Source organism: Macaca nemestrina, unplaced genomic scaffold (assembly GCF_043159975.1).
Source record: "Macaca nemestrina isolate mMacNem1 unplaced genomic scaffold, mMacNem.hap1 Scaffold_44, whole genome shotgun sequence".
NCBI classification, from domain to species: Eukaryota; Metazoa; Chordata; class Mammalia; order Primates; family Cercopithecidae; genus Macaca; species Macaca nemestrina.
In genome coordinates, this window is record NW_027257673.1 from 667,281 (window position 1) to 690,749 (window position 23,469).

The window sequence follows — 23,469 nt, forward strand, 5'->3', positions numbered from 1 at the left end:
CTTTCAGTGCTAAAAAAAAATGCAGTCACTATGTTATATAAAATAGTTCATAGGTTGATCACTCATAATAGTTGACTCTAAGGCTTTTATTCAGAAAACAGCAGAAAGATTACATCTCGAATTAAGTCTTGTTGGGGAAATGGCTACTGTACAGATGGAGTTTTAGAGTAATAATGAAAGTCTACCTAGAATGCAAAATTGCATAAATGAATTATATAGCTTGTTGTTGGGATTTTTTCATTTTGTGACACAGTCTCATGCTGTCACCCAGGCTGGAGTGCAGTGGCATGATCTCATCTCACTGCAACCTCCACCTTCTGGGTTCAAGTGATTCTCCTGCCTCAGGAGAATCCTCAAGTAGCTGGGTTTACAGGACTGAGCCACTACACCTAGCTAATTTTTCTATTTTTAGTAGAGACAGGGTTTTCCATGTTGGCCAGGCTGGTCTCGAACTCCTGACCTCAGGTGACCTTCCTGCTTCAGCCTCACAAGGTGCTGGGAGGTATAAGCCATCTCCCACAGCTGGGATTTTTTTTTTTTTTTTTTTTTTTGATGTGCAGAAGATCAAAGCTGCTTGGAAGGAGTGCCTATAATTTTCCAGTAAGCCAAAAATTAAGATGGCATCTTATATACTGGCAGAGTAGCTCTAGCTTCCAGGGAGAGGGTGGGAAGGTTGAGGGGCTGTGAAGATTTGCGGGGATCTTGATAGAGAACTTTATAAGCTTCTTTCTCTTTAATAAACACTTGTCTTACATCTTGCTGTCATTAAAGGCAGCTGTTCCTGAAATTTCAAACACTTAAGTACACCCACAAAACAAGAACAGGGAGATCTTCATTTCCCTTCAACTGTAATTTTCCCAGTTATACCTCAGTGTTGTAACAGTACTGTGACACCTGGCACAGTGCTTTGATCTTGAGATAACCTCTGTATTGACCTGTAGGAGACCTAAGAGTCCTTTCTCTTTTTAAGTTTGAATCATAGGCTTGATGTAGTCTCTTGTTTACGTACTTGTTCCCAATGTAAAAGTGCTTAACTGCTTCTTGGTTGTATTGGGTAGCATTGGGATAAGGTTTTAACTGGATATTCTTGAATCGCCTTTATAACAAACCAATTCTATAATATTTAAATAAGGAAAACAAAGCCTTATTGCTTGGTATGGAGAAAGTTGAAGTGGCCTGGATAGAAGATCAAGCCAACCACAACTTTCCCTTAAGCCAAAGCCTAACCCTTAGCAAGGCCTTAATTCTCTTCAATTTTATGAAGGCCGAGAGAGACGAGGAAGCTGCAGAAGAAAAGTCTGAAGTCAGCATAAGTTGGTTCAAGAGGTTTAAGGAAGGAAGCCATCTCTATGATATAATAGTGCAAGATGAAGCTGCAAGTTCTGATGTAGAAGCTGTAGTAAGCTATCCAGAAAATCTGGCTAAGATCATTGATGAAGGTGGCTGTCATGCGCATCCGTGTGAAGAGACCACCAAACAGGATTTGTGTGAGCAACATGGCTGTTTATTTCACCTGGGTGCAGGCGGGCTGAGTCCGAAAAGAGAGTTAGCGAAGGGACATAAGGGTGGGGCTGTTTTATAGGATTTGGGTAGGTAAAGGAAAATTACAGTCAAAGGGGGGGTTGTTCTCTGGCGGCCAGGAGTGGGGGTTACAAGGTGCTCAGTGGGGGAGATTTTTGAGCCAGTATGAGCCAGGAAAAGGAATTTCACAAGATAATATCATCGCTTAAGGCAACGACCGGCCATTTTCACTTCCTTTGTGGTGGAATGTCATCGGTTAAGGTGAGGCAGGACATTTGCACTTCTTTTGTGATTCTTCAGTTACTTCAGGCCATCTGGGCATATACCTGCAAGTCACAGTGGATGCGATGGCTTGGCTTGGGCTCAGAGGCCTGACATTCCTGCCTTCTTATATTAATAAGAAAAATAAAATAGTGTGAAGTGTTGGGGCAGCGAAAATTTTTGGGGGGTGGTATGGAGAGAGAATGGGCGATGTTTCTCAGGGCTGCTTCAAGTGGGATTAGGGGCAGCGTGGGAAGCTAGAGTGGGAGAGATTAAGCTGAAGGAAGATTTTGTGGTAAGGGGTGATATTGTGGGGTCGTTAGAAGAAACTTTGGTCGTATTGAATGATTGGTGATGGCCTGGATGCGGTTTTGCATGAATTAAAAACTAAACTGAAGACACAAGGTAAGAGAAGGAGAAAAAACAGGTACTGAAGGACTAAGAATTGGGAGGACCTAGAACATCTAATTAGAGAGTGCTTAAGGCGGCTCAGCATAGCCTTGCCAGCAAAGACTATTTATTTACTTTAAGAGGGAGTTTAGAGTGGTGGTTTGGGACAGCACTAGGAGATATCAGCTGTGATGGCTTGGAGAAAGGGTGTAAACTGGCAGTGTAAACACAAGCAGGGCATTTATGAGTAGTTGAGAATGGTGAATAGGAGTATGCCTAGACAGAAGACAGAAGGGATGAAAGATTTTTGGGGTGCAGTCCAAGTTGGTCTGGTGTCTGGAATGAGACTGGGACCTAATAAAAAGGAGTGTCCACACAGGAGCTCAAATGGGCTGTAACCTGTAGCATTCCGAGGACAGGCCTGAATTCTGAGAAAGGAAAAGTGATAAAAGTATTGTCTAGTCCTTTTTAAGTTGGTGACTGAGCTTGGTGAGGTGTGTTTTTAAAAGACTATTAGTCTGTTCTACCTTTTCTGAAGATTGAGGACGGTAAAGGATATAAAGGTTTCACTGAATACCAGGAGCCTGAGAAACTGCTTGGGTGATTTGACTATTAAAAGCTGGTCCGTTATCAGACTGTAGAGATATAGAAAGGCCAAACCAAGGAATTATGTCTGATAGAAGGGAGGAAATGACTGTGGTGGCCTTCTCAGACCCTGTGGGAAAGGCCTCTACCCAGCCAGTGAAAGTGTCTACCCAGACTAAGAGATATTTTAGTTTTCTGACATGTGAGTAAAGTTAATTTGCCAGTCCTGGCCAGGGGCAAATCCCCGAGCTTGATGTGTAGGAAAGGGAGGGGGCCTGAACAATCCCTGAGGGGTAGTAGAGTAGCAGATGGAACACTGAGAAGTGATCTCCTTGAGGATAGATTTCCATGATGGAAAGGAAATGAGAGGTTCTAAGAGACAGGCTAGTGCCTTGTAACCTACATGGAAGAGGTTATGAAATGATGACAGAATAGAATGGGCCTGTGAGGCTGGAAGGAGATAATTTTCCTTGGTCTAAGAACCATTTGCCTTGTGTGTGAAGAGATTGATAAGTGGAAGTTTCAGAGGGGGAGTAGGTGGGAGTGGCCGATGTGAAGGAGGAAAACTGCCCTGAGGGATAGAAGTTGGAAGCTAGCTCCTTTTTAATCTAACTTATCAGCATAAGCATTGTCCTGAGCGATGGGATCTGATGCTTTTTGATGGCTGCTTTTTTAGCTACCTTCTCAGCATAAGCATTGTCTTGAGCAAAGGTTGGGGGAAGAAAATAGATTTTGGAAGTTATGGGAACTGTAGAGAGTTGAACATAGTTTGTGATTTTTGGGGCCTCTAACAGTATTAAAGCGGTGGCAGCCGCTGCATGCAGACATGAAGGCTAGGCTAAAACAGTAAGGTCGTTTGGACAGAAAGGCTACAGGATGCGGTCCCGGCTCTTGGGTAAGAATTCTGTCTGCACTAACCATGCCTAGGAAGGAAAGGAGTTGTTATTTTGTAGAAGGGGTTTTGGGAGATTAGCCAGACAGGATCAGCAGGGAGAGTAAGTGTATTTATGATAATTATGTCGAGATAGATAACAGATGAGGAAGAAATTTGGGCTTGACTGAAGTAATGGGGGCTGTCCATGAAGCCTTGCAGCAGTACAGACTAGGTAATTTGCTGAGCCTGATGGGTGTCAGGGTCAGCCCAAGTGAAAGGGAAGAAAGGCTGGGATGAAGGGTGTAAAGGAATAGTAAAGAAAGTATGTTTGAGATCCAGAACAGAATAATGGGTTGTGGAGGGAGGTATTGAGGATAGAAGAGTATATGGGTTTGGCACCACGGGGTGGATAAGCAAGACAATTTGGTTGATAAGGCACAGATCTTGAACTAATCTGTAAGACTTGTCCGGTTTTTGGACAGGTAAAATGGGGAAACTGTAAGGAGAGTTTATACGTTTTAAAAGCCCATGCTGTAGCAGGCGAGTGATAACAGGCTTTAATCCTTTTAAAGTGTGCCGTGGTATGGGATATTGGCGTTGAGTGGGGTAAGGGTGATTAGGTTTTAATGAGATGGTAAGGGGTGTATGATCAGTCGCCAAGGAGGGAGTAGAGGTATCTTATACTTGTGGGTTAAGGTGGGGGGATACGAGGGGAGGATGTGAAGGAGGCTTTGAACTGGGGGAAAAGGCAGCAATGAGGTGTGGCTGTAGGCTAGGAATAGTCAAGGAAGCAGATAATTTAGTTAAAATGTCTCAGCCTAATAGGGAACTGGGCAGGTGGGGATAACTAAAAAGGAGTGCATAAAAGAATGTTGTCCAAGTTGGCACTGGAGTTGGGGAGTTTTAAGAGGTTTAGAAGCCTGGCCGTCAATACCCACAACATTTATGGAGGCAAGGGAAACAGGCCCTTGAAAAGAAGGTAATGTGGAGTGCGTAGTCTCCGTATTGATTAAGAAGGGGACGGACTTAACCCTCCACTGTAAGAGTTACCCAAAGCATCTGTGATGGTCCAGGAGGCTTCTGAGGTGATGGAGCAGTGTCGATATTCAGCCGCTAAGCCGAGAATATCTGGGAAGGAGTCAGAGAGCCCTGGGCCAGAGCTCCAGGGGCTCTGGGAGTGGCTGCTGGGTGAGTAGGACAGTCCAATTTCCAGTGGGGTCCCATACAGATGGGACACGGCTTAGGAGGAATCCCAGGCTGTGGGCATTCCTTGGCCCAATGGCCAGATTTCTGGCACTTGTAGCAAGCTCCTTGGGGAGGAGGTTCTGGAGGAACCCCTGGCAGCTGTGGTTCAGGCATTTGGACTTGTGTGCTGGAGACGTGGCTGGGGTTTGTCTCACAGTAGAGGCAAAGAATTGCAACTCAGAAATAAGTTGTTACTTGGTTGCCTCTACTCTATTATTGTACACTTTGAAGGTGAGGTTCATTAAGTCCTGTTGTGGGGTTCGATGGCCGGAATTTAATTTTTGGGGTTTTATTTAACATCAGGAGCAGATTGGGTAATAAAATGAAATGCATATTGAGAATAAGACGGCCTTCTGACTTTTCAGGGTCTAGGGCTGAAAAGTGTCTCAGGGTTGCTGCTAAATGGGCCGTGAATTGGGCTGGCTTTTTCATATTTGATGAAAAAGAGCCTAAATGCTAACTGATTTGGAAGAGGTCAGATAAAGAAAAAGGAACATTAACCTTGACTATGCCTTTAGCTCTAGCCACTTTTTTTTTTTTTTTTGAGACGGAGTCTCGCTGTGTCGCCCAGGCTGGAGTGCAGTGGCCGGATCTCAGCTCACTGCAAGCTCTGCCTCCCGCGTTTTTACGCCATTCTCCTGCCTCAGCCTCCCGAGTAGCCGGGACTACAGGCGCCCGCCACCTCGCCTGGCTAATTTTTTGTATTTTTTAGTAGAGACGGGGTTTCACCGTGTTAGCCAGGATGGTCTCGAACTCCTGACCTCGTGATCCGCCCGTCTCGGCCTCCCAAAGTGCTGGGATTACAGGCTTGAGCCACCGCGCCCGGCCTCTAGCCACTTTTTTAAGAGAAAATTTCTGGGCAGGTGGGAGAAGGCTAGTCTCCGAAGGAAACTGTAAGCCAGAAACTGTAAGCCAGACCAGGTGTGAGGAGGGGAGGTGATAAAAGGATTACAGGGTAGTGGAGCGAAGGTAACTTGGCCTGGCGAGGAGGGAAGAGGTCAGATCGGTCTGTAGAAAAGGAAGATTAGAAAGACTCAGCAACGCTTGGGGTTGGGACTGAGGGGACAGGTGGGAGGGAAAGAAGGAAGATTTGGGAGGAGTTGCATTGGGAACAGAGACTAGGGAGGGACTGGATGTGTAAAAGAATGCCTGGATGTCAGGCACCTCAGACTATTTGCCCATTTTATGACGCAAATTATTTAGATCTTGTAGGATGGAAAAATCTAAAGTGCCATTTTCTGGCTATTTGGAGCTATTGTCAAGTTTGTATTGGGGCCAAGCGGTGTTGCAGAAGAAGATAAGACGTTTCGGTTTTAGGTCAGGTGTGAGTTAAAGAGGTTTTAAGTTCTTGAGAACACAGGCTAAGGGAGAAGAAGGAGGAATGGAGGAGGGTGGAAGATTGCCCATAGTGAAGGAGGCAAGCCCAGAGAAAAGAGAGAGTAGAGATACGGAGAGAAGGAGTTTGGGGGTTCTTGTCCTCCAGAAAAGCGGGAAAGGGGTTGGGGAGCAGAAATAAAGTATTAGGTGCAAAAATAAGAGATCGGAGCGCAAAAATAAGAGCGGGCACAAAAATAAGAGGTCGGGGTTCTTGCCCCTCCCCCAGAAAAGCAGAGAAGGGGTAGAGAGAGAGAAGGGATCGGGGTGTTTGCCCCTCCCCCAGAAAAGCAGAGAAGGGGTAGAGACAGGGAGGGTAGGGGTTTGGGTTCTTGCCCCTCCCCCAGAAAAGCGGGACTTGCCGCTTAGGGTGAAGGATCAAGGCAGGCGTCTCCACAGCATGGTCAGACACACCTGAAACGTGGGTGAGTAATCAGAGAGGCGTCCTTGCAATGATTAAACACCAAGGGAAGGCTGCCTTCCCCAGTCCGTGACCAGCGCAGGCTTTTTGGGTTCCACGGATAAAACGTGTCTCCTTTGTCTCTACCAGAAAATGAAAGGAATTGAAATTAAGAGAAGGGAGAGATTGAAGGGTGGTGCCAAGATTGAAAGGAGAAAGAGGTTGAGGGATAGTGAGAGAGGTTGCAGAAGAGAGCAAAAAGAGGCCGCTTACCTGATTTAAAATTGGTGAGATGTTCCTTGGGCTGGTTGGTCTGAGGACTAGGGGTCATAGGTGGATCTTTCTCAGGGAGCAAGGAGCAGGAGGACAGGGGACTGTTTGAGACCAGCCTGGCCAACATGGCGAAACCCTGTCTCTACTAAAAATACAAAAGATTAACTGGGCATAGTGGCATGCACCTGTAGTCCCAGCTACTCTAGAGGCTGAGGCAGGAGAATTGCTTGAACCTGGGAGAGGGAGGTTGAAATGAGCCGAGATCGTGCCACTGCACTTCAGCCTGGGTGACAGAGCAAGACTTTGTCTCTAAATAAAATAAATAAATAAATAAACATTGAAAACTGAATTTTGAGCTCCTGACCATGTCCGTAGATTGTACTCATATATATTTTGATGTCTACTAAGATTTATTCTTAGCGATTTTAAGTTAAAGTATTTTAAGTTAAAGTATTTATTGATCATCTACTGTATATCAGGTGCTGAGATAGGCACCAGCAATGCAGGGAACATATGGCACAGTCTCTCAAGTAACTTTCACTCTCATGTGTTAGGAAACCAATACATATGTGAATATAAGCTAGTATGATAGACATTGCAACAAGTAATTATTTACAGAAAACCTATTTTATAGGATTTTAAACTTAAAGTACTTTCCATCCTATTTCCATAAAAACCTATTGCATAACCTTAAAGAGATTCTCAGTTTGAAATCATGTAAACTGCAGTAGCATCTGCTGGTGAAATACTGCTTTGCATCTATTAGAATAGTCCAAACAATAGGGATAGAACTGCATTATTAGAGCTGTAAAAGGTACAATTCGGAAATCTCAGAAAAGAAGAGGAAGTTTTACGGTAGATGAATAAGATGGCATCTAAACTGTTCTCTTAAAGCTATTGAAGGTCTATGGATATCTCACAGCACAAAGTTCAAATATATGCCCACAATTCCTCATGCCACAAGATGTGACACTTTTCCAACCTCTTTTGGAAAAAGTTTCCAATTCTGTCTCTTGTAAGAGTACTTTTTAGGCCAGGCACGGTGGCTCATGCCTGTAATCCCAGCACTTTGGGAGGCCCAGGTGGGCGGATCATGAGGTCAGAAGATCAAGACCATCCTGGCTAACACAGTGAAACCCTGTCTCTAATAAAAAATGGAGCCTGAGGCAGAAGAATGGCATGAACCTGGGAGGAGGAGTTTGCAGTGAGCCAAGATCGCGCCACTGCACTCCAAGAGAGCGAGACTCCATCTCAAACAAGAGAGCGAGACTGGGCAAGAGAGCGAGACTCCATCTCAAACAAACGAACAAACAAAACAGTACTTTTTATACCCACATATTCCCAATTTTGTAGTGCAAGCAAAGACAAGATGGGAAAGGGGCTTGCATTTGTTGATGCCAGCTTCTCTATGAATCAGGCCCTGCCCATTCATCCATGTTGGTTCTCTTTTGTCCCCACATCAGCCATAACACGTAGGCGTTAACCTCCATTGTACAAATGAGGAAACTGAAACTCTAAGAGAATATACAGTCTACCCAGAGACCTGCAGCTTGTGTGTGCAAGACTTGGAATGAAAATCCAGGCTTTATGAGTCCCAAGTCCCCTTCTACCATATGGTTTCCATTTCATTTTTCAATCATCTTGGCTGGGATATGTCTGCCCTAAAAGATAGTAAGTAGGAATACTTATCTCTATACCTTAACCTAACATCCATGGGCTTGCTCTTTGTATTTGGAGGTGTCAAAACATTACAATAGTTTGATTTTATTTGAACAGTGAATATTATACTACTCAGTCTAGAGATTTGTGACATCCCAGTCTAAACTAAATGATAGCAATGAAGCTTCTTCAAGGCGACCACTATCATTAATAAAGTAGAAATAAGTTGAATTTCTATGGAGTTGCTACTTCTGAATTTAAAGCTAGTTGATATTAAGTAGGTATTTTTAAAGATCGCTAAAATCTTTACTTGAATAATACCAACATTTTAAATTTTTTACATATTTATTTATGAAACATAGATGCAAATTTAAAACAGAATTTTTGCAAATTGTATTAAAATATATTAAACACATAATACATATGATCCAATAGAGTTTTTCACAGTAACTCAGTGTTAGTTTAAAATGTAAAATTCAATCAATGTAATTGACCATATAATACAGTATGTATGTTAGTATCATGTATATCAAAATTGGAAAGAAATAAATTTACCTTTGTTTTGTAACAAAATGAAATTAACATTTTAATTAATTTCAACTTTTAGTTTTGATTCAGGAGGATACCTGTGCAGGTTTATTATATGGGTGTATTGTGTGATGCTGAGATTTGGGGCACGAATGATCCCATTGCCCAGGTGGTGAGCAGAGCACCCAATAGCTAGTTAAGGCCTGGCCCTCTTACCCTCCCTCCCCCCTCTAGTAGTCCCTGGTGTCTATTATTGCTAATTGTATGTCCATGTGTACCCCCTCATGACTGAGAGCATGCAGTATTTGGTTTTCTGTTCCTGTGTAAGTTTGCTTATGGTGTCCTCTAGCTGCACCCATGTTGCTACAAAGGACATGATTCTGTTCTTTTTACAGCTGCATAGCATTCCATGCTGTATGTGTACCATATTTTCTTTTCCTAGTCCATTGTTGATGGGCACTTAGGTTGATTTCATGTCTTTGCTATTGTGAATAGTGCTTCAATGAACATACCAGCGCATGTGTCTTTTTGGTAGAATAGTTTAGTTTCCTTTGGATATATGTGCAGTAATGGGATTGCTGAGTCAAATGGGAGTTCAGTTTTGAGTTCTTTGTGAAGTCTGAAAAAAGCTTTCCACAGTGGCTAAACTAATTTCCCATTCCCACCAACAGTGTATAAACATTCCCCTTTCTCCTCAGCCTCACCAACCTCTGTTATTTTTTGACTTTTTAATAGTAGCCACTGTGACTATTGTGAGATGGTATCTCATTGTAGCTGTGATTTGCATATCTCTGATGGCTACTGATAGTTATGTTCATTGGCTTCTTTTTTTTGAGCTGAAGTCTCACTCTTGCCCAGGCTGGAGTGCAATGGCATGATCTCAGCTCACCACAACCTCCGTCTGCCTGGTTCAAATGATTCTCCTGCCTCAGTCACTTGAGTAACTGGGATTACAGGCACCCACCACCATGCCTGGCTAATTTTTGTATTTTTAGTAGAGGCGGTGTTTCACCATGTTGGCCAGGCTGGTCTCTAACTCCTAACCTTGTGATCTGCCTGCCTCGGCCTCCCAAAGTTCTGGGATTACAGGCATGAGCCACTGCGCCTGGCCTTGTTGCCTTCTTCTATGTCTTCTTTTGAGAAGTGTCTCTACATGTCTTTTACCTACTTTTTAATGGGGTTGTTTTATGCTTGCTGAATTTATTTCCTTATAGATTTGGATAGTAGACTTTCATCAGATGCATAGTTTGTGAATATTTTCTCCCATTCTGTAGGTTGTCTGTTTACTCTGTTGATAGTTTATCTTGCTGTGCAGAAGCTCTTTAGTTAGGTCCTGGCCTGGCATGGTGGCTCATGCCTCTAATCCCAGCATTTTGGAAGACAGAGGTAAGATGATCGCTTGGTCCCAGGAGTCTGAGACCAGCCTAGGCAACATGGTGAAAACTCATCTCTAAAAAACAAACAAAAAAAAAAGAAAGGAAAAATAATAAGCCAGGCATGGTGGTGTGCACCTCTGGGGGGTGAATCACTTGAGCCCAGAAGGAGGAGGTTGCAGTGAGCCGAGATTGTGCCACTGCACTTCAGCCTGGGAGACAGCATGGCACACTACCCTGCCACAGAAAGTTTTAGTTAGGTCCCCATTATCAATTTTTGTTTTTGTTGCAATTGCTTTTGAGGACTTAGTCATAAATTCTTTCACAAGGTGGATGTCCAGAATGGTATTTCCCAGACTTTCTTGAATTCTTATAGTTTGAGGTTGACATTTAAATCTTTAATCCGTTTTAATTTTCTAATATAGTGAAAGGAAAGGTTCCTGTTTCATTCCACCTATGGCTGGCCAGTTTTCCCAGCACCATTTACTGATTAGGGAGTCCTTTCTTCAATGCTTATTTTTGTTGACTTTGTCAAAGATCAGATGGCTGTAGGTGTGTGGATTTATTTCTGAGCTCTTTATTCTGTTCCATTGGTCTCTGCTAATATCAGTGTCATGCTGTTTTGGGTACTGTAGGCTTATAGTATAGTTTGAAGTCAAGTAATGTAATGCTTCCAGCTTGGTTCTTTTTGCTTAGGATTGCTTTGGCTATTTGGGCTCTTTTTTGATTCCATGCAAATTTTAGAATAGTTTCTGCTGTGAAAAATGATGGTAGTAATTTGATAGGAATAGCATTGAATCATAGATTGCTTTGGGCACTATGGCCATTTTAACGATATCGATCCTTCCATTCCATGAGCGTGGCATGCTTTTTCATTTAGCAAACCTTTTTTAGATCAAATGATGTATTATATAAATGTTTACGGATGGCAAATAAAACCCTCACTAAAATGATAAGGTCATTATCTCTGCTATTTCTTTTTTTTTTTTTTTTTTTTTTTTTTTTTTTTTGAGACAGAGTCTCGCTCTGTCGCCCGGGCTGGAGTGCAGTGGCGCGATCTTGGCTCACTGCAAGCTCCGCCTCCCGGGTTTACGCCATTCTCCTGCCTCAGCCTCCTGAGTACCTGGGACTACAGGCGCCCGCCACCTCGCCCGGCTAGTTTTTTGTATTTTTTAGTAGAGACGGGGTTTCACCGTGTTAGCCAGGATGGTCTCGATCTCCTGACCTCGTGATCCGCCTGTCTCAGCCTTCCAAAGTGCTGGGATTACAGGCTTAAGCCACCGCGCCTGGCCTCTGCTATTTCTTTGGAAAAAAAGAAAGAAAGAAGGATATTGAATGGCAACTGTAGGTATTAGGCAACCAGTATCATGTTTCAGGGACACCAACTGACTTAAAGAAGTAGATGACATTTTCAAAGATGAATGAATCATTAACGTGCCTATAGCACAGATTAGCAATTAGTGTATTCAGACTCCAGCTGCATCTACTTCTGAGACAGGGTCTCACTCTGTTGCCCAGGCAGGAGTGCAGTGGCATGATCATGGCTCACAAAACCTCAACCTCCCAGGCTCTAGTGATCGTTTGGCCTCAGCCTCCTAAGTAGCTGGGACTACAGGTCCAGAGACCAAAATGTCTGACGGCCTAAAATGAGGCTGCAATATCACTTACGGCTCATGTCTTAATTCAAGGAAATTTCAGAAAGGGGTCAAACCTTAAAGATAAATGTAAGCTGGGTGTGGAGGCACATGTCCGTAGTCCCAGCCACTCAGGAGGCTGAGGCAGGAGGATCCCTTGAGCTCAGGAGTTTAAGACCAGCCTGGCCACCAACAGGCCTGGCTAATTAAAAAAATATATATTTGTAGAGATGGAGTCTTAAGTTGCCCAGACTGGTGCATTTCCATTTTGACATAAAGACTGAGGACTTTATAAAAGGAATAGCATTTTTAAGGGAATCTGATCTGGAAGTCAGAAGACTCAAGTTCCATGAACAGTTTGTTTATTCTCCCCATTCTTTCCAAAGATATCTAATATTATGCTGCTCAATTTGTTTCTAACAGTGTGACTTTGGGAAAAAATTTATACATCTTAGGTTTTCTATCTGTAAAATAAAAATCATAGTTACTTGTTTTCTTCCTAAAAATATTATAAATTCAACAAAAATTCCTGGTAGACTCACTTGCATGCAATGTGATTTATTAGTTTTTGTGTTTTGTTTGCTTTTTGTTGTAACCATACAGCCAACCTTCATGCTCTTCTCCCTTCTTATGCTTTATTATTGCCCTCTCCACAAGGCTTGACTCTGATTTAAGAAAAACAGACACCTGTTGAATTTTTATGGAATAGAGGAGCTGTGGGAAAGAAATGGGTGGAAGAGTCATGGGGTTAAAATGAGTGTCAGGAGAAGACAGGTCAGAGGATGGGATTTTGACCCTTTATAAAGGCTTGTGTGGCTAATTTATGGAAATTTATGGAAACACTCAACTAGAAACTTGTATCATTTACTAGGCTGGCACCATCTCTCTCAGTTCCCATCATGCTGGCTACAAGGAATTTTTGCTAGAAAGAAAAAGCAAAAAGCAAATTACAAAATTACAAATCACAGATGATCTACAACAGATTGATTTTAGTGAATTTCATGGCTTCAAGGTGTCATCACTTAAATACCATGATGAATGCTTTATATAACAATAATCTCACTCTCCCTGCCACTCAGTATCCCTGTCACTACCACATCTGCTCAGGAGGCTGCATTCCACTTCCTGGCCCATCATAGAGTCTGGCGCCCTCCACTGGTAAAGCCACCTCTTCCCTGGCCTGGGCTTTGGAGTGGAAGACTTGTGTACCTGTCATGAGCACTCAAGCCATAAGCAGCAGGTCTGAGCAGAAGGCAGATGGCCCTTCTCCACCAGGTGGGAGATTTATCTTGCAATAAGTTCATGTCAGACAGTGCATCCTATCCTCAGTGGAAATATTTCTCATCTCTCCAGGAGACTGACCAGGTAATAAAGCCCTGGGAGGCAATGATCAAATTATCTAGAGACCCTCAGAGTGGAACAGTAATCACTGCTGATTTTCCTCCCATCTCCTATCCCAGATGAAACTGTGTGATTGTGAAACAGCACAAAGTCTAGGCGCCTTGGGAGCAGGCTTCGCTTCTCCAAGGTCAGCACAGGGTCAGCAGAAATGACCAGGAGATATGCAGTGAAGGGACCAGATGGTAGGGGACACATGTCTTTGATGAATGTCTACCCAGCATCAGTGTCTTCATATACGGAGGGCATAGGCCTGGGAAGAAATTCAGTGATTCAGCCCCAGGTGGATGCCTTTCTCTGTCCTAGGTCCCCAGAGGGCCAGATTTGTCCTGTTGAGTCTCCAGAGGAGTTGGTAGGAAAGTGTGAATCCCTGTCTTGAACTTGCACCCACAGCAACCTCCCCTGATCAGCAGAGGGTGAACTAACTTGAATTACACTTGAATTTCTTAGGAGAGCAGGTCACAAATGGCAAATGGTGGTCCAGAGACTGGAGTATCCGACGGTCTAAAATGAGCCTGCCATATTACTTAGGGTACATGCCTTAACACAAATTTCAAAAAGGGTCAAACCCTTGTTTAAAGATAAATGTCAGCTTGGTGTGGAGGCACATGTCTATAGTCCCAGCTACTCAGGAGGCTGAAGTGGCAGGATCCCTTGAGCTCAGGAGTTCAAGACCAGCCTGCGCAACATAGGAAGATCCTATCTCAATTTTTAAAAAGAAAAAAATAGATAAACTTAAGCATATTAAAATTTTAAAGAGGGCATTTGAACAAACAGAGTTTCCTGGATCAGGCAGCTCCAAACTGGAAGTGATTGGAGGATATACTAAAGGTGTTTGTAAGGAACGTTTTATAGGGTGAATGTAGAAGCAAACTAGAGAAATTATTTGATCGGCAAAAATTTGTGCAATTGCATTATTTGAACTATCCCGGTGGAAGGTCTCTCATCACAAAGCTAATACTCAGCTGGCCACTTGTGACGGGTGAAGCTTGGTTCATTTTGTCTATGTAGGAACCCAGGCCATGGGAGCTATCTCAGCCTAATGCTCTCCCATGAAGTTATTTTACACCTTCTCTCTGTGTCAGTGTAAGTGGGGGTCTTCCCCACGAGGGTTCTTACCACCCTATTTCCCTCAGCAAAGTGAAACTGTCCCTTTTGCCTCTGTAGGCAATCTTCTGAACAAGGTTTTCCTAATAATCTTAATTCATATTATTTTATCTTATCCTCTTCTCTGTACCTTGTTTACATGTTTCTGGAACACTTGTGTGTCTTGCACGCATTCCCTGCATTATTTAGGCAATCCTAAAACAAGACTTCTAGGATGGATTGGTAAAGAACTGCTGACATATTGAACCCTCTCTCTTTGTACCTGGAACTTTCATAATTATCTTAGTTCTCCAGGCCAATTTTGCAATTATCTTTGTTCTCCGCTTCAAAATACATTTACCTCTGACAGAAGTTGAGCACATAAAAGGGACATTGTCCAGTGGTACATATGAGGCAGGAGACATGATATACTTAAAATTATAAACTAAAAGTTTTCTGACACCAAAAGCATGGGCAACACTTGAATTTCGTAGGAGAGCAGATCACAAATGGCAAATGGTGGTCCAGAGATCAAATTGTCCGACGGTCTAAAATGAGCCTGCCATATCACTTAGAGTACATGCCTTAACACAAATAAATTTCAAAAAGGGGTCAAACCCTTGTTTAAAGATAAATGTAAGCTGGTGTGGAGGCACATATGTGCAGTCCCAGCTACTCAGGAGGCTTGAAAGTAAAGCCCATCCTCTGACCTGTCTTCTCCTGACCCTGGTTTTAACCCCATGACTCTTCCACCTGTTTCTTTCCCACAGTTCCTCTATTCCATAAAAATTCAACTGGTGTCTGTTTTTCTTTACTCAGAGTCAAGCCCTCTGGAGACGGCAATAATAAAGCATGGGAAGGGAGAAGAGCATGAAGGTTGGCTGTATGGTTACAACAAAAAGCAAACAAACAACAATTTACTTGAAAGTAAATTGGATTTCATCAAAATTTAAAACTTGTGTAATCAAAGGCAACTTGCAGAATGGAAAAAAAATTTCAAATGATATCTTTGATAAGGCATCAATATCCAGAATATATAAAACATTCCTACAGCTCAGCAATAAATAAACAACCCAACTAAAAAATAGGCAAAGGACTTACATAGACATTTTCCCAAAGAAGATACACAAATGGCCATGAAACACATGAAAGATGCTCAACATCACTGATTAAGGAAATGCAAATCAACACCACAATAAGATACCACTTCATACTCATTCAGACGGCAATCATCAAAAATCCAGGAAATAGTAAGTGTTGGTGAGGATGTAGCCAATCAGAACTCTTGTGCATTGCTAGTGGACTCTACATTGCTATAGTCATAATGGAAAAGAGTACAGTGGTTCCTAAATTTTTTTAAAAAAATAAGGAACCTAGGCTGGGTGCGGTGGCTCATGCCTGTAATCCCAGCACTTTGGGAGGCTGACGTGGGGAGATCACAAGGTCAGGAGTTCGAGACCAGCCTTACCAACAAAGTGAAATCCCGTCTTTACTCAAAATATAAAAATTAGCCACGCGTTGAGGTGTGTGCCTGTAATCCTAGCTACTCAGGAGGCTGAGGTAGCAGAATCACTTGAACCTGGGAGGCGCAGGTCTCAGTGAGCTGAGATCATGCCACTTCACTCTAGCCTGGGCAACAGAGAGAGATTCCATCTCAAAAATAAATTAAAAATGGAACCTAGAATTACCGTATGAGTCAGCAAGTCAACTTCTGGGTTTAAACCCACAAAACTTGAAAGCAGGGACTTCAACAGATATTTGCAAAGTTATGTGCATAACAACATTATTCATGATAGCCAAAAGGTGGAAGCAGTCATTGACAGGGAAATAGATGAACAAAATGTGGTACAGACATACAGTGGGATATTACTTAGCCTTAAAAAGGGACATTCTGACACATGCTACAACATGGATGAACCTTGACATAATGCTAAGTGAAAGAAACTGGATACAAAAAACTAATACTGCATGACTCCACTTATATGAGGTATCTAGAGTGTCATATTCATAGACACCAAAAGTAGAATGATGGTTCCCAGGTACTTGGAGGAGAGAGTAATGATGGGATATTGTTTAATGGGTACAGAGTTTCAGTTTCAGAAATTAAAAAGGAAAAAGCTCTAGAGATGATGGATGGTGGTGATGATTGTACAATCAGGTGACTGTATTTAGTGACATTGAACTATGCACTTAAAAATGGTTAAAATGGCAAATTTTATGTTACGTATATTTTGCCACAATAAAAATTAAAACCTTTTTTAAAATTAAAAGCTTTACAATAATTAAAATAAACGTAATTAAATCTATTTTAAAATTAAAGCTAAAATGAATTCTCCCTCAATCCCAATAACTATGTGCCAAAGGTGCTATTTCTGCTCTGATCTTTCCACCTACTGTCAATATCCATGTGTGACTGTTTGGTTAGTTCATAAAATAAACTTGAATGAACATTAAATTTTTCTAATTCTGTTACTCCATCCACCAGCTACATTCTACATCTTACAACTTGCAGACCACACCTGATACAGATGAATCACTTTTCTGCTCCCTCTCTCAATTTTCTCTAGTATCTGTGACTTATATACCACCTCCTGCTGCTCTAGGTCCAATCTCTGTGCAGTTGGCTGTCTTGGTATTGGTAATTCTTGACCTGGGTAAGCAAGAAACCCAATGAAATTGATATTTTCTCTTTGAAGGTGACCCTGGAATAGGAGAATCTTTGGGTGGTCCAGCCATGTCCATTCGTTCCTATTAACAATTTTAAATATTTTCTGGCTTAGGACTTTAAAAAAGGAGAATTTTATTTAATTTTTTATTTTTATTTATTTATTTGAGATGGAGTCTTGCTCTGTCACCCAGGCTGCAGTGCAGTTGTGCAATCTTGGCTCACTGCAACCTCCTCCTCCCTGGTTCAAGCAATTCTCCTGTCTCAGCCTCCAAAGTATCTGGGATTACAGGTGCGTGCCACCACGCCTAGCTAATTTTTTGCTTTTTTAGTAGAGACGGGATTTCACCATGTTAGCCAGGATGGTCTCGACCTCCTGACCTCATGATCCGCTTGCCTCGGCCTCCCAAAGTGCTGGGATTACAGGTGTGAGCCACCACACCCGGCCTAAAGAAAGAGAATTTTATTAATTTATCAGCTGAATCAGCATTTACAGGGGCTTATGAAGCATTTGCCATTGTTTGGGGTTGCAGTGAGGAAAATGTGAAACACTTGATGAAAATCTTTCATGAAACCTGGTCTCTGTCCAACAGCTTGGCTATGTGAGAATAGCTTTTATAACACGACAACTCTAAAAATAAAACCATTTTCAAGTTAAAGCTGTCCTTCCAGTTGCTGTTTCAAACCTTATCCCAAGAACTGAAGTGTCATTCAGTAAAAGACAACTATAGGCTTCTCAACAATAAGGCTAAGTACTTGTTTTATGTTTTCTGATGATGAATTTATTTCTTGTCTTTGAGTTTACAATGACAGCTATAAAAGTGGTTGTCAATAATATTGCTATAATTTAATTTCTAATAGAATGAGTGTTCTGTGTATGTGTTAGAGCTATGATATTTTTAATACCAGAATGTATTTTGTACTCTATGATGATGATATTAGTGAACTGTATTCTCAGCAGTATTTTGCAATGCTTCAGACTATTAATACACCTCTCTGTGTTTTTGGCTGGATGTTGTGGCTCACGCCTGTAATCCCAGCACTTTCAGAGGCTGAGACAAGTGGATCACTCAAGCTCAGGAGGAGTTCGAGACCAGTACGGGCAATATTGCGAAGGCCTCTCTCTACTAAAAATACAAAAATTAGCTGGGCGTGGTGGCGGGCACCTGTAATCCCAGCTACTTGGGAGGCTGAGGCAGGAGAATCGTTTGAACCTAGGAGGCGGAGGTTGCAGTGATGGAGATAACACCATTGCAGCCTGGGCAACAAGAGGGAAATTCTATCTCAAAGGAAAAAAAAAAAAAGAAAAAAAAGTAAATCGTAAGATCAGGCACAGTGGCTCATGCCTGTAATCCTAGCACTTAGAGAGGCTGAGGTGAGAGGATCACCTGAGGTCGGGAGGTGGAGACCAGCCTGACCAACATGGAGAAACCCCATCTCTACTAAAAATACAAAATTAGCCGGGTGTGGTGATGCATGTCTGTAATTCCAGCTACTCAGGAGACTGAGGTAGGAGAATCTCAAACCAGGGAGATGGAGGTTGTGGTGAGCTGAGATTGTGCCTTTGCACTCCAGCCTGGGCAACAAGAGCGAAACTATGTATCAAAATAAAAATAAAAATAAAAAGAAAAGAGTGAATAGTATTCTCGTGTGTGTGTGTGTGTGTGTGTGTGTGTGTGTGTGTGTGTGTGTATCACATTTTCTTTATCCATTCACCCAATGCTGGCCTCCTAGGTTGCTTCCATACCTTAGCTATTATGAAGAATGCTGCAGTGAATATGGTAGTGCAGTTATCTCTTCTGTATGCTGATTTCAATTCCTTTAGCTATATACCCACAGGTAGGATTGCTGGAACATACAGTAGTTCTATTCTGTTTCTCTGATGAATCTCCATATTATTTTCCATAATGCCTACATTAATTTACAATAGGAAATGTTACTTTTGATGCTGTTGGGAATTAACTGATTTATTCAATAAATTGTGTAAGGTACATTGACTAATAGTGTGTAAGAGTGAAGTTATATTTACTGAATTCTGTTTTGACATATAGTCAAAACAGACTGAATAATTAAATCTAAAAATGATCTGGAGAAAACCTTGGTTTTTGTTTTGGTTTTTGCTTTTGTTTATTGAGATGGCATCTCACTCGTTGCCCAGGCTTGAGTGCAGTGGCACGGTCTCGACTCACTGCAACCTCTCTCTCCCGGGTTCAAATGACTCTCCTGCCTCAACCTCCCAAGTAGCTGGGATTACAGGTGCATGCCACCACACCTGACTAATTGTATATATTTTAAAATATTAACTTAGGAATAGATTTTTCTAAGCTAAACTGAAGAGAAATGCTAAGGAAATAGTGAGATTTGACTTGATAATTATGTGTCTCAATGAATCAGCCAAATAAAAAAATGGAAACAGGCCAGGGGCAGTAGTGCATGCCTGTCATTTCAGCACTTTGTGAGACCAAGATGGGCAGATCGCTTGAGTCCAGGAGTTTGAGACCAGCCTGAAGAACACATCAAAACCCCATCTCTAAAAAAAAAATACAAAAATTAGCCAGGCATGGTGGCTCTAACCTGTAGTCCCCGCTACTTGGGAGGCTGAGGCAGGAGGATCACCTGAGCCTGGAGATGTCGAGGCTGCAGTGACATGTGATCATGCCACTGCACTTCCAGCCTAGATGACAGAGTGAGACCCTGACCCAAAGAAACTAAACTAAAAGGAAATGAAAACAAATACAAGATAAAAATTGTTTGACTTATTTTAACACATAGTATGATGAACACACATAGTTTGTCAATCAAACTCATGGTCATTAGTCTAAAGGAAATAGAAATGACTATAAATTCAAAACCATTTACATTAGAAATACAAATCATCATCAGTTTATCAGACTCACAATTACTTGACCTTTTAAGAATTCATCCTGCTCTCCATAATGAATAAGAAAATATTGATAACTCTTTTTCCCTTAACTTAGCCCTTTGTGCTCCTGAATCTCTGAATTTGTGTTCACATCTTAATTTTTTGTAATTATTTTCTGTAGCATTTTCTCTTCAGTTGAAACATCTCCTATATTCTCTTTACACTTTTGCACAAATGACCCAATTTTTTGTAAGCATCATTGATGAGTTCCATCTGTGTAATGATAGTTTAATGATAAATTATCAATGTGGTTTCCCTCCTGTCTTGATCATTATCCAAGTGACTCTTCTTGGTTTAGCAACAGGCCAGGAGGTATCTATGACATTTTGTTCAGGTTAAACAGTAAGAAGAAAACAAAATCTGCATTCTTTTTTTCATATTTTAAACACAAGTCAACAAATAATTTGAAAGGACCCATGATTAGACAGTGAGGATTTTATGCTCCCTCAAGAGTAATTGAGATTGTTTAATTATATGGAAGAATGAGCATATCTCAAAGGGAAGCAAGAAAACATAATATTTAGATGACAGAATCATTAAGAAATGGCTTTGCACCCTGGCTACACCACTGTACACAGGAAATATCAGGGTGCAGTGGTGCATGCCTGTAATCCCAGCACTTCGGGAGGCTGAGGCGGGTGGATCACCAGGTCAGGAGTTCAAGACCAGTCTGATGAACATGGTGAAACCCCATCTCTACTAAATACAAAAAATTAGCCAGGTGTGGTGGTGCATGCCTGCAATCCCAGCTACTTGTAAGGCTGCGGCAGGAGAATCACTTGAACCCATGAGGCAAATGTTGCAGTGAGATGAGGTCATGCCGTTGTACTTCAGCCCGGGCAACAAGAGCAAAACTCTGTCTAAAAAAAAAAAAAAAAAAAAAAGTTACTGCCCCACAAACCTTTTACATAGGATGACGAAGGATTCCAGAGCCCATGCAACCTCTAGGGGCTCCTACCCCTGCCACACCACACATATATCTTGCCTGTTACAGAGAAGAAAATGCCCAGTAAATTAATATCACAATCATTGGCACATACCCACCAAAAGACTCAAATTAAAATTTTGACAAAATTAAGTGTCAACAAGAATGCGAAGATTTGGGAATTATCAGACCTTGGAAGACTGTCGCTTGGTGTGTTAACACTGGGATAAAACCAATAATACCAAGTAAAACTGAAGGTATGTTTATCCTGTGACCTATGGTTTCATCTATTGCTTTATAGTGTACATAAATACACACTAATGGTAGCCAAATAGAAATACAAAAGTGTTCGCAACAGCATCACTTGTAACTGACAAAAATGAATACGACCCACATGTCCATCAACAATGAAGGGATACACACTAGTGTACTGTATTTTTTATTATATATTTTTTGAGACAGAGTCTCGCTTAGTCTCCCAGGTTGGAGTGCAGTGGCGTGATCTCAGCTGACTGCAATCTCTGCTTCCCGAGTTCAAGTATTTCTCCTATCTTAGCCTCCTGAGTAGCTGGGATTACAGGTGCACGCTGCCACTTCTGGCAAAGTTTTGTATTTTTAGTGGAGACGTGGTTTCACCATGTTGGTGAGGCTGGTCTGAAACTCCTGACCTCAGGTGATCCACCTGCCTTGGCCTCCCAAAGTACTGGGATTACAGGTGTGAGCCACTTCGCCTAGCTTTTTTTTTTTTTTTTTGAGACTGAGTCTCACTCTGTTGCCCAGGCTGGAGTAGAGGGCACAATCTGGGTTCACTACAACTTCCACCTCCCAGGTTCAAGTGATAATCCTGCCTCAGTCTCCCAAGTACCTGGGATTACAGGTACACATCACCACACCTAATTTTTTTTTTTTTTTAAGACAGAGTCTTGCTTTGTCACCCATGTTGGAGTGCAGTGGCCTAATCTCAGCTCATTGCAACCTCCACCTCGCGGGTTCAAGGGATTCTCCTGCCTCAGCCTCCTGAGTAGCTGGGACTACAGGTGCATGCTGCCACGCCTGGCTAATTTTTGTATTTTTAGTAGAGGTGGGGTTTCTCCATGTTGGCTAGGCTGGCCTGGAACTCCTGATATCAAGTGATCTGCTTGCCTCGGCCTCCCAAAGTGCTGGGATTATAGGTGTCAGCCACCGTGCCTGGCTGGTGGTATACTGTTCTAATAGAATGCAGACACAATGCTAAGTGTGAATCTTAAAAACTTAATATTGAGTAAAAGAAGGCAGCTGCAGCAGGATACAGACTATTACTCCAATTATGTAAAAGAACCACCAGGCAAAATCAGACTTTAGGCATATTAAAAATATGTAATAAGGACACTGAGGTCAGGAGTTCAACACCAGCCTGGCCAACATGCAAAACCCCGTCTCTACTAAAAATACAACAATTATCCAGGAGTGGTGGCAGGTAGCCCGTGCCTGTAATCCCAGCTACACAGGAGACTGAGGCTGCAGTGAGCCAAGATCACATCATTGCACTCCAGCCTGGGTGAAACAGCGAGGCTCCATCTCAAAAAAAAAAAAAAAAAAAGAGAGAGCGAGAGAAAAGAAAAGAAAGAAAATACATAATAAAATTACAAAGAGAAGCAAGGAGAAGATGGCAGATATCCACCGCTGGAAGTGGTGGGTCAGGCCTGTAATTTCAGCACTTCGGGAGGACAAGACGGGAAGATCATGAGGTCAGGAGTTCAAATTCAGCCTGGCTAGCACGGTGAAACCCCAAGTCTAAAAACAAAAAGAAAAGAAAACACTTTGGCCAGGAGTGGGGGCTCACACCTCTACTTCCAGCACTTTGGAAGGTGGAGGCAGGAGGATTGCTTGAGCCCAGGAGTCCAAGGACAGCCTACAGTCTGAGTGACATAGTGAGAGACACTATCTCCATAAAAAAAGAAAAGGCCAGGAGGTGGACGTGGCAGTGAGCTGAGATCTCGCCATTGCACTCCAGCCTGGGCAACAGGCTGAGACTCCATCTCCAAAAAAAAAAAAAAATAAGATAAAGAAAATAATTTATGAAAGTAGGCACAACATTTAAAGTGAGCTACTGAATGGGGCGTGAGAGAGAAAAGGTTACTTACCATTTTTATACCTATTGAATTGTATAACCTATGTAAGCATTACAAATTTAAATGTGCAATAATGCAGATAACTGAAATGTGGGTATGCTTTGATGAGGACTTTGCATTTCCCATTTGCTCAAATTCCTCATGATTCTAGATGCAAATGAATAGAAATGCAAAATGTAAGGAGACACAGGACTTCTGATAGCCCTTTCTTCTTTCCACGTTTTGTGTCTCTGCCTGTAGTTTA

General features: G+C 42.1%; 1 protein-coding gene across 10 annotated transcripts in view; it reads right to left on the bottom strand.

The window, feature by feature from the left end:
* Window positions 1–20,027: 20,027 nt before the first annotated feature.
* LOC139361350 (centromere protein I-like) overlaps window positions 20,028–23,469 on the bottom strand; it is a 59,026-nt gene continuing 55,584 nt past the window's right edge. For all 10 annotated transcript variants that reach the window (XM_071089978.1, XM_071089981.1, XM_071089984.1 and 7 more), the window contains one exon: window positions 20,028–21,049. In XM_071089978.1, coding sequence (XP_070946079.1) covers window positions 20,889–21,049 — 161 coding nt within the window. In that variant the 3' untranslated portion in view covers window positions 20,028–20,888. The remainder of the gene's footprint in view (window positions 21,050–23,469) is intronic.